Source organism: Calypte anna, chromosome Z (assembly GCF_003957555.1).
Source record: "Calypte anna isolate BGI_N300 chromosome Z, bCalAnn1_v1.p, whole genome shotgun sequence".
NCBI lineage: Eukaryota > Metazoa > Chordata > Aves > Apodiformes > Trochilidae > Calypte > Calypte anna.
The window spans coordinates 1090431-1101896 of record NC_044274.1 but is presented as its reverse complement, the minus strand read 5'-3'; the positions used below and the strand labels follow the sequence as shown (position 1 = coordinate 1101896).

The 11466-nt window shown below is 49.7% G+C and overlaps 1 protein-coding gene across 1 annotated transcript; it reads right to left on the bottom strand.

Annotated features, from left to right (window-relative positions):
- Nucleotides 1-2227: 2227 nt before the first annotated feature.
- CCDC68 (coiled-coil domain containing 68) lies at nucleotides 2228-10343 on the bottom strand. The gene is made up of 10 exons (XM_030467708.1): nucleotides 10294-10343; nucleotides 7536-7678; nucleotides 6084-6206; nucleotides 5391-5516; nucleotides 5000-5128; nucleotides 4299-4381; nucleotides 3724-3829; nucleotides 3317-3400; nucleotides 2988-3064; nucleotides 2228-2572 (listed from the first exon to the last, which is right to left on the bottom strand). The coding sequence occupies exons 1-10, from the start codon at nucleotides 10310-10312 to the stop codon at nucleotides 2506-2508; spliced, it is 957 nt and encodes a 318-aa protein (XP_030323568.1). The 5' UTR covers nucleotides 10313-10343; the 3' UTR covers nucleotides 2228-2505.
- Nucleotides 10344-11466: the final 1123 nt, after the last annotated feature.

The following is an 11466-nucleotide window of genomic DNA, read 5'->3' as shown; positions in this document are numbered from 1 at the left end:
CCTTCTTCCAGTGACTCACTTCCAAATAAAAGCATTTGGCAGGGTGTGCCTCTCCACTCATCCTCATTTCTTAGCCCTTCAGAAAGACTCTTTGTCTGGTTTTTTCTAACCTTTGCCTCCTGGGGCTTTTCCCAGATGTTTGCAAGAAGGGTTTGGGTGCCTGTAATGTGTTTTTTTTTAATTAGTTTTTTTTTTTAAAGAGGAGGTAAGATCATGCAGGGCTGGGTGATTTGCTGACTGCTGTAGCAGAAGAGACTTGAGAGCAGCTGCCTCTTCCTTGCTGTCTTGGTAACTCTATAAAAACTTAATTGCCTTAAGTGTTATTTAACATTCCAAATGTCTAAAGGGTTGCTGTACACAGGTTTACATTCTTAGAGGACTGTCTCAAGTAAGAAAGTTGATTAAAAGCTATACAAGATGTGATTTTATTTTTTTTTTTGGTGACTCTTTGGTGACTGGTTCAAGGTAAGAGGTTTTCTCTCCTAGAACTGAGGTTTTTTTCAACCTAAACTTAAAGAAAATGTCTATAAATCTGGAGCTGCTACTTTAAAATCTGTATTTATGGCACAAACTGAAGAGAAGATGCAAAAATAACCTTGAGTGAGTCCTGCTTTTGTACAGGTGTGACCCCTGGAGGAGTTTTCCAGACCATACTCTGATTTTCCTTACAAAAAGGAGATAAAAAAAAAGTGTTGGGACTGAGGTGAGGCTGCAAAAAGGACTTGATTTTTATCTGATTATTTAAAGAGAAAGCCAAATTTCTCCCACTTCTTTCTGTCTTAATAATTTTCCTACTTTAACCCTAAATTCCCCCCCAAAAAGCCCCCCACAGCCATACAGAACATTTAGGTCATTTATTTCCAGAGGATGTTGTTGGCTTGGGATCTTTCTGTCTTAATAATTTGCCTACTTTAACCCTAAATTCCCCCCTAAAAAACCCCACAGCTATACAGAACATTTAGGTCATTTCTTTCCAGAGGATGTTGTTGGTTTGGGATCTTTCTGTCTTAATAATTTGCCTACTTTAACCCTAAATTCCCCCCTAAAAAACCCCCACACAGCCATACAGAGATTTTAGGTCATTTCTTTCCAGAGGATGTTGTTGGCTTGGGATCTTTCTGTCTTAATAATTTTCCTACTTTAACCCTAAATTCCCCCCTAAAAAGACCCCACACAGCCATACAGAGATTTTAGGTCATTTCTTTCCAGAGGATGTTGTTGGTTTGGGATTATTCTCTTTGCTGCTGGGCAGATCTGTTTCTAATTCATTCTTATTATTTCTAAAACTAATGTCTAAAAAGAGTTCAAGGCAACCCAGGAACTGTTTGCTCTCTGCTTTTTGGGCCATAGTTACCCAGTTAAAAAAGCCAGATCCTGAAGTTGTCCATCCTCATTATGCCATTTTCATGGAAAACCTGTATATTAGAAGAATCCTGGTGTGTTTTACTCATTTTATGGAAGTTCAGTGGTTTTTCTTTGTATTTCTCTTTCACCTCCCAGGTAACCACTGAGCATCCTGCATCACTTGACCTTTTGGGTGTTTCTGTAAGCATGGTTTTCTGTTTGTCCCCAACAGATCTGTGCTTTGCCTAGTGCTATGAGTGTGATTGAAACTTGAAGACAAATAGCCTATTTTTTATTTTCTTTTTCTTTTTTGATTGATTTCATGATAGGTGCCCCTTGCTCTGTTGTACTCTGTTGCACCCAAGTACCTTGTGGCTTCAAAAAAAATGTACTGTCACCTGAGTCCCTGCTGCCTGGGTTTGTGTCATCCAGCTGAGGAATGTAGCCTGTGGCTCAGTTTCTGCACTGTTATTTTCAGAATAAAAGGACATTTTTCAGTCTGGTCTCTCAGCTGGGGTTTTTTTGAGGGGTTTTGTTTGTTATTTTGGGTGGGGGTAAGGGGAAAAAGCAGAGTTTTTTCTCAATACCCAGCAAGTGGAGACCTTTTCTTAGCAGGTGGGGGAAAAAGAGGGAAGAGAGAAAAGGTTTTGAGGGTTGCTTGGGGTGTTTTTGCAGATCTTGCACCTCAGTATCCCTGGCACCTCAGCACCAGCCCCTGGCCTCAAGCTGAGCTCAGTTTCTCCCAGAAAGGGATGGAAAAAAGCCTGACCAGCAGCTCCTTGCCCTCTCTTGCCAGGGAACTGGTCCAGTTTACAAAGCTCCAGCCTTCACCCTTTGCTCCAGCAGCCAGGGAAGTGGCAACTCCACCAAGGTGCCAGGTAGCCAAAGGTTTATTTGATGATCTGACCTAAAGGAGTCCCAGGTAAACTGAGTCTGCTGGAGGTGGGAGCTCCTTGGGACAGGGGACAGGCCCAGGGCTGGTCCCAGTTTGCTTGGCCTGAGCTCCTCACCTCCCTCCTCAGCTCTTGCCTTGTTTCCAGGTTTTTTCTTGGCTCCATGGTTTCTGTTCCAGGTGCCTGGCATCACCAAGGAGGCTGCAGGTTGTCCCGGAGAGGATGAGTCCTTCTGAGAAAGGCAGAAGACAAAGATCCAGGCTTTCCTTTAGCTCTCTTGCCTCCTTATCCTGGGGAGCAGCAGGGAAGAGGGGGCTCCAAAAACTCGTGGGGTGCTGAGGAGGGAAGCACAAGAAAGTAGAGAGCTTGCCCAAGCCAGGCTTGAACCCACCCCAAGAAAATAGAAAGGAAAAGGTTAGAACTAAGGCTCTGGAGAGGGAGAAGTTGACTTCCAAGTGCCTGTCCTGCTAACTGAGAGCTGAAAATCCCTTCCCCAGCAAAGGGCTGGAGCATCCCCTGAGAAATGTCACCCCATTTAATCTTAAATGTACAGTTTTCTGCAGGTGGCTTTGGCTGAGCTGGGCACCACCCCATCAACTCTTCAACTGGAAGCAGAGCTGATGTTTTCCCACTCTTACAGAGAGGATAATCCCTGCAGGATGGAATCTGGTTCACTCCAACCCCTGTAAGGACACCAGGAATGAGCTGTCAGGAGGGTGAGGACCCCAGGCCACCTCCCAAGGTACCTACTCTGTCCAGACAGCTTTGGAGACTTGAGTCTTGGGCTGGCCAGACCAGAACTCCAGTTGCTCTTTCAGTTCTTGGTTCTGCAAGGAAAAAAGAAAAAAAAAAACCTCTCAGAATAACAGAGCAGACAAGAAACCAGCAGGGATGTCAGCTAGGACCTGTCACTCCTCCAGAAAAGTTTTTTGGGGGATTTTTGGTGAGGTTTGGGTTGGTTTTCTTTAAACTGAGTGAAAGATGCAGTGCCAAAAAGCACCACCCAAGAGTGCTGGACTGAGAGCAGCCCAGCAGGAGAGGAGCCCCTTTCAATACAACTTTTTCCTCTCCAGCCTTACCTGTGTCTCCAGGGTGCTCAGCTTCTCTGTCAGCTTTTCTATTCTTGCATCTTGGCTCTTGAGTTTGTTTTTCAACACCTCTGCCTGAGAAACAGGAGAGAAAAGGGGTTTGTGTTTTGGTTATGATTATTTTTTAGAGTTTTGAAACCTTAATTCATCAAAAAATGGGTTTTGTGTTGACCAAAAGCACAGAATTTGATGAGGTCTGCCCAAAATTGCTTCCTCCTCCACAATAATCCCATTTTTAGGGATATCTGTTCCATCTGGATGGGGAAACCACACTGGGATGCCTGGCAGGGCCTGGCATGATGAGCAAACTGCTCCTGCTCCCCACAGCCACAGAGGACAGGACCTGTACCATCCCAGTACCTCCCAGTTCTTTTCCCAAGCCCTTCCCAGTGCCTGACCTCCTGGATGATGCCACGCAGGCCATGGTGCTGCCTCTGGATCAGGTGTTGGAGGTGGGAAATCTGCTCCTGCAGGGTGGCAATTTGTCCCTGGAGATCCAGGCACCTGTGGGCAAGAGCAAAGCACCTCAGTTTCATCCCCAAGGGCTCCAGGACCTTTCCCACCTCAGGAGCAGCTCTAGAGCTGCTTCCTAGCAAGGATGTGCCTGAGGATAGCTGGCTGGAATGACAGGAATCCCAGGATTTGGACAGAACTACACATAGAAAGGGTTTTTACTGAGCAGAAGCAATCAAACCAGAGTTGCAGACAAATATGGCTTGGTAGGACCATCCTTAGGAGCTGGTGATAACTGAGTTTAGAAATGATGGATCAGGAAAGGGAAGCATGCAAGGAAAATCCTAGGAATTCAGCAGAATCAACAGCTAAGAGCTGTAGGACATTAAGCATGGTAAATCAGGGTTTAACAGTCACTTCCATCCCTAATGATTTTATCCCCAAGTGATTGCTTGGTGCTCTGCATGAAATAAAGCCCCCAAAAGGCAGAACAACCCCTGCAGCACATGCATTTCCTCACCCTCTGCCATCTTCTTCTCTTGCCATCATCTGCTGGAGCCTCTCTTCAAACGACTTCTTCCTCTCTAGCAGAGTTTTCTTTTCCTAAGGAAGAGAAATCCCAGTGAGATAAAAACTCTGACAGCCCCTGCCAAGAGGAGTTGGGCTGCACCTTCCATGCAGGTGCCACCACTTCTTCCAACTCAACTAAAACCACCCCAAAAACTTCACAGTCCAGGAGAAGGCATTTTCTGCAAGGTCCTGCACAATCAGTGGGGATTTGCTGGGATTTTCAAGCTGATTTTCTGGGATTTCAGAAGGCTTTAGGATAGTGGAAGAGCTTCCAAGGGTGGAAGCAGAACTCAGGAAAGTTGGACAGGACCTCTGAGGTCACCAAATCCACCTCTCCAACCCAACCCAATCCAAATCAACCCAACACCACCAGCCAAATAACCCATATCCTCAATTTCTCCATCAATATCTTGTTTGGAACCCCCCCAAGCAGTGGGGGAAGGTGAAAAAGCAGCTACTCAGGAGCAGAAACAATTCAGAGTCACACACCAAGACTTCTCCAGCAAGTTCTGAAACAACTGAAGAGAAAGCTCCAATTGCACACTTGATTTCTGAGAGCTTCTCAGACACCTTTTTACTCCCAATCCCAAATCCTGAAGGAGATGAACCCCTCTTCCAAAGCCCCAGAATTCCCAAGACAGCTGGACATACCTCCTGCATCCTTTGGAGGCGATCCTCCATCTCCTGGATGCAAGAAGATTTTTCCTGGAGGCTTTCAGCCAGGTGGTTGGTGGTTTCTCTGCTTTCCTGGAGCTTCTTTTCTTGTTGGAGTCTGAAAACCTGGGAGCAAGAAGGGAATGGATACTGGGAGCCCAGTATTATACTGGTTTGCTCAGCACATGGATAGAAACAGGGCTGCAGCAAAGGCTTGAGGCATTCTGAGCCAACTCCACCACCCCCTCAAGCCCAAGAATGAGCAAGAAAACCAAAATAATTTTAAATTATCCTCTTTACTTCCCCCTTCTCCTAGCAGGAGAGACTTGGGAGCTCCCAGTTCAATATGTTGATGGTGATGCCCACCCAGGGAGGGGGAAATCTGTACCTGGATTTGCTGCTTCTCATGCTCGTGGCTTTTTTTCAGCCCTTCTGACTTAGTCTGGTAATTCTCAGCCAGTTTCTGGGAGGAGGATCTGAGAACCTGGGCACCAGCTTCCCTCAAGGCTTCCAGCTAGAAAGAGACATTGTTACATTTCCAGCGTTTTTGCACATTTACAGCTTTCAAACAAAAATAAAGGGGATGCTAGAATCACACACAGAAAAAAATCAGCCCTCTCTACAAGGTCCAATGTCAGCATTTACCCCTTTTAAAAAGAAAATAATAAATAAAAAGAAAGAAAGGAACCAAAACACCTGTGGGCAACATCAACCAGGCAGTTTGGTTTCCAAAGAAATGAGGAATTATTCAGTACTGAGCAACCCCCCCATGAAAACCAAACAAAAAGGGATGGCTTAAAAGAAGAGAGGCACTTCCACTGCTTATAAATACACCTGCTGGCACCTTCTGACAGAGCTGGCTCACTGGCCACAAATGGGATTTTTTTCCTTATTTTTCCTTTTTTTTCCCTGCTTCCCAAAATCAGATTTCACCATGAATTTTGCTGCCCCATCCCCAAAGGAAAAGCTTCAGGTGGGATCACTGAGCAGGCACTGGGCTGCAGCAGCTCTCACTGGGCTGCAAGACACTCCTATCCCTCTGAAACATAAAAAAGAAATAAAAAACCCACCCCAAACTCACCTTGATCCTCAGCACTTGGTTTTCCTTGCTCACCAACAGCAGCTGCTCCTCTGTTTCCTTCAGTGTCCTCACAACGGGGCTGTGGCTCCAGTCCCTGCTCTGAGAGCCTGAGAGCTGAGGAAGCTGCTAAAGGAAAAAGCAGGGAGAAATTATTATTATTATTATTTTTAAAAGCTAGGAAACCAGCTGGGAGAAATTATTATTTTTATTTTTTTTTTAAAGATTAGGAAACCAGCTGCCTCTGCTCCTGGGGCAGCTCCTCCACCTCCCTGAACTCATGGACACGAAGATACTCCCGGTGCTCAGCTCTCCATGGGAAAGCATCTGCATGCTGATTCTGATTAATCATAGAATCATAGAATCATAGAATCATAGAATCCTAGGGGTTGGAAGGGACCTCGAAAGATCATCTAGTCCAACCCCCCCTGCCAGAGCAGGGCCACCTAGAGCACTTCGCATAGGAACGTGTCCAGGCGGGTTTTGAATGTCTCCAGTGAAGGAGACTCCACAACCCCCCTGGGCAGCCTGTTCCAGGGCTCTGTCACCCTTACAGGAAAAAATGTTTCCAGATATTCAACTTGAACCTCCTGTGCTCCAATTTACACCCATTACCCCTTGTCCTATCACTGGTCACCACTGAGAAGAGCCTAACTCCATCTCCTTGACACTCACCCCTTACATGTTTGAAAACATTGATGAGGTCACCCCTCAGTCTCCTTTTCTCCAAACTAAAGAGACCCAGCTCCCTCAGCCTTTCCTCATAAGGGAGATGTTCCACTCCCTTCATCATCTTAGTAGCTCTGCGCTGGACTCTTTCAAGCACTTCCCTGTCCTTCTTGAACTGAGGGGCCCAGAACTGGACACAATACTCCAGGTGCGGCCTCACCAATGCAGAATAGAGGGGGAGGAGAACCTCTCTTGACCTACTAACCACCCCCTTTCTAATGCACCCCAGGATGCCATTGGCCTTCTTGGCCACAAGGGCACATTGCTGGCTCATGGTCATCTTCTTGTCAACCAGGACCCCCAGGTCTCTTTCACCTCCACTGCTCTCCAGCAGGTCAGCCCCCAACCTATACTGGGCCATCGTGTTGTTCTTCCCCAAATGCAAGACTCTCCACTTCCCCTTGTTGAATTTCATCATGTTTCTCCCTGCCCAACTCTCCAGCCTGTCTAAGTCTCTCTGAATGGCAGCACAGCCTTCTGGTGTGTCAGCCACTCCTCCCAGCTTAGTGTCATCAGCAAACTTGCTGAGGGTACATTCTATACCCTCATCCAAGTCGTTGATGAAGATATTGAACAACACCGGTCCCAGTACCGACCCCTGAGGGACTCCACTAGTCACACACCTCCAACCAGATTCTGCTCCTTTGCCACTCTTCCTTGCCTTCCTCCTCCTCCTCCTCCCTTCTCCCAGCCCCCCAGCCCATCCTGCAGTTAATCCCAGGATACCTTTTGCACATATTCAGCTTCCTCAGTGATTTGGGAAGAGGAGGATCCATAAAGGACAAAATTCCCCTCTGGGCCATGGTCTTCTCTTGTCAGCTGCTTGGTGAGCAGCAGGGTGGTCACCACGATGCGTGGGGTCCTCTGTTCTGGGGCAGGGAGAGAAGAGGGAAAGAACTGATTTTGGCTTACAAAGAGGGGCAAAAACTCCATTATTTCATCCTATTTCATTCTAGTTCAGCCTCAAGGATGTGCTGGAGCCACTGAGACACCAAACATGACAAAAAAAAAAAAAATATATATATGTGAATATGCAATATGACTTTTTTTTAATAGATTCCCATCTAATAATCTAATAGCTAATAATATCATATAATATATAATCTAATATATAATAATATAATCTAATATCTAATAATAATTAGATATTCACTAATTATTTCCATCCAGGATTCCACTTACTTCTGACTTGCAACCTACACCCCCCTCCTCTGTTCCAGAGGTGCCAAGCAGATACCTGGCAAAGGATTTGGGAAGTTTACAAACAGAACAAAACTGTTTCCATTCACCCCAGGGAAGGTTTGAAACCAAACCAAATTACACAGCACCCCCCAGAGAATTGCCCCCACATCCCTCTACCAGCACAGGACTGGATTTACTCAGGTTCAGGAGGATTCCTGAGAGAGAAGGAGCAGCACGAGGCTGGGATGCTGGCCTCATTCCCAGGATAAACCCAAAAACTCCCCAAGGGGTGGATGGGGGAGAGGAGAAAAACTTTTTTTCTCTCTGTATCCCAAATCCCAAAACTTTTTTTCTCTCTGTATCCTCCAGCTGGGTTTGTGCTGTGCAATGGTGACATCCAGTGTCAGCTGAGCTCCAGATGCTCACTGCCAGCCCTGCAACCAACCTCATCTTTTTCCAAGTCATTGGGAATGTCTGGAAGCACTTCAGGTGAAAACAGAGGAATAATAAAAGCCACTTGGGGAGCAGGGAAGGTGAGGAGGGGCTCCCAGTGGAAGTGGCAAAAAGTGTTTTGCACTTCCCAAAGCTGACAGAGAATTCAGTGGTGCTGAACGGGGCTGCATCAAAATGGCGGCCGGTCACTAGTGGTGTCCCCCAGGGATCAGTGTTGGGCCCAGTGCTGTTTAATATCTTGAGGGAGGATTTAGAGGAGGGGATTTAGGGAGGGGACACTTTGGATGCCATCAGGGCTTGGGGAAAGGGTCCTGGGGGTGCCACCAGGGCTTGAGGAGGGGGCTTTAGGGGGTGCCACCAGGATTTAGGGAGGGGACACTTTGGATGCCACCAGGGCTCGGGGAGGGGGCTCTGGGGGTGCCACCTGGGCTTGGGGAAGGGGCTCTAGGGGATGTCACCAGGATTTAGGGAGAGGACACTTTGGATGCCACCAGGGCTTGGGAAAGGAGCTTTCTGGGTGCCACCAGGGCTTAGGGAAAGGGTCCTGGGGGTGCCACCAGGGCTCAGGGAGGGGGCTCTGGGGGTGCCACCAGGATTTAGGGAGGGGACACTTCGGATGCCACCAGGGCTCGGGGAGGGGGCTCTGGGGTTGCCACCTGGGCTTGGGGAAGGGGCTTTAGGGGGTGCCACCAGGATTTAGGGAGGGGACACTTTGGATGCCACCAGGGCTCGGGGAGGGGGCTTTGGGGTTGCCACTAGAGCTCTCTGGGTGCCACCAGGGCTCAGGGAAGGGGCTCTAGGGGATGTCACCAGGATTTAGGGAGAGGACACTTTGGATGCCACCAGGGCTTGGGAAAGGAGCTTTCTGGGTGCCACCAGGGCTTAGGGAGGGGACACTGCAGATGCCACCAGGGCTTAGGGAGGGGACACTTCAGATGCCACCAGGGCTTAGGGAGAGGGCCCTGGGGGTGCCACCAGGGGTTAGAGAAGGGCCACCTGGGCTCGGGGAAGGGGTCCTGGGGGTGCCACCAGGGCTTAGGGAGGGGTCTCTGGGGGTGCCACCAGGATTTAGGGAGGGGACACTTTGGGTGCCACCAGGATTTAGGGAGGGGGACACCAGGGTTCAGAAAGGAGCTTTCTGGGTGCCACCAGGGCTTAGGGAGGGGACACTTCAGATGCCACCAGGGCTCGGGGAGGGGGCTCTGGGGCTGCCACCAGGGGTTAGAGAAGGGCCACCTGGGCTCGGGGAAGGGGTCCTGGGAGTGCCACCAAGGTTTAGGGAGGGGGCTTTAGGGGGTGCCACCAGGATTTAGGGAGGGGACACTTTGGGTGCCACCAGGGCTCAGGGAGGGGGACACCAGGGTTCAGAAAGGAGCTTTCTGGGTGCCACAAGGTCTTAGGGAGAGGACACTTCAGATGCCACCAGGCTCAGGGAAGGGGCCCTGGGGGTGCCACCAAGGTTTAGGGAGGTGCCAGCAGGATTTAGGGAGGGGACACTTCGGATGCCACCAAGGTTTAGGGAGAGGGCTCTGGGGGTGCCACCAGGGTTTAGAAAGGAGCTTTCTGGGTGCCACCCTTAGGGAGGGGACACTTCAGATGCCACCAGAGCTCGGGGAAGGGGTCCTGGGGGTGCCACCAGGGCTTGGGGAGGGGGCTCTGGGGGTGCCACCAAGGGTCGGGGAGGTACCGCTTTGGGTGCCACCGGGACTGGGGAGGGGAAAGGGCTTTTTGGGTGCCACCGGGGCTCAGGGAGAGGACTCCGGGTGTGCCACCGGGGTTCGTGGGAGGAAAAGCCACTGCCACCCCCCAGGGGACACTACCCCCTGGCCAAGCCCCAGCCGAGACTCACCTTTGGGGACAGCAGCCATCCTCCCGGCCCGGCCCGTTCGCTCCCCGTTCCGGTACCGGGTGTGGGTCCCGCCTCACTCAGCGCCCCTCCCCGCCGGTCTCGCCCACGTCTGGCCAGCAATTAGTTAATTGGTTAATTAATGCCGTTCATTCAGCACTTGGGATGCTTTAACGCTGCCTCCTTCCTGCGGGATCCCTCTCCCATCCCTGCGCTGCTCGGGGCACCCAGGGGGGCACCCAGGGGTGCTGCACACCGGGCTCTGCCCTGCTATAGACACCCTCCTATAGGTGCCCTGCATTATGGACTCTGTAAGTTCCCTGCCATAGGGACCCTGATTTATGTGCCCTCCATATGTACCCTGCCATATGGCCCCTGCCACCTGCCTTCCATACATACCCTGCCATACATCCTCCAGAAGTCCCCTGCCATATGTCCCTTGCTCTACACACCCTCCATACATCCCCTGATATATGTCCCCTGCTCTACACACCCTCCATACGTCCCCTATGTCCCCTGCTCTACCTGCCCTCCATATGTCCCCTGATATATGAACCCTCTTATATATATGCTTTCTATACGTCCCCTGCCTTATGTCCCCTGCTCTCCACACCCTCCTTGTGTCCCCTGACACCCATACCCTGCTCTACTTGCCCTCCACATGTCCCCTGACATATGTGCCCTGTTATATATATGCCTTCCATATGTCCCCTGACATATAAACCCTCTTATATATATGCTTTCTATACGTCCCCTGCCATATGTCCCCTGCTCTCCACTCCCTCCTTGTGTCCCCTGACACCCATACCCTGCCCTACATGCCCTCCATATGTCCCCTGACATATGTGCCCTGTTATATATATGCCTTCCATACATCCCCTGACATATGAACCCTCTTATATATGCCTTCTATATGTCCCCTGCCATGTCCCCTGCTCTCCACACCCTCCTTGTGTCCCCTGACACCCATACCCTGCTCTACTTGCCCTCCATACCTCCCCTGACATATGAACCCTCTTATATATATGCCTTCTATACATCCCCTGCCATATGTCCCCTGCTCTACATGCCCTCCATACATCCCCTACCATATAACCCTGTTATATATATGCCTTCCATACATCCCCTGCCATATGTACCCTGCTCTCCACTCCCTCCTTGTGTCCCCTGACACCC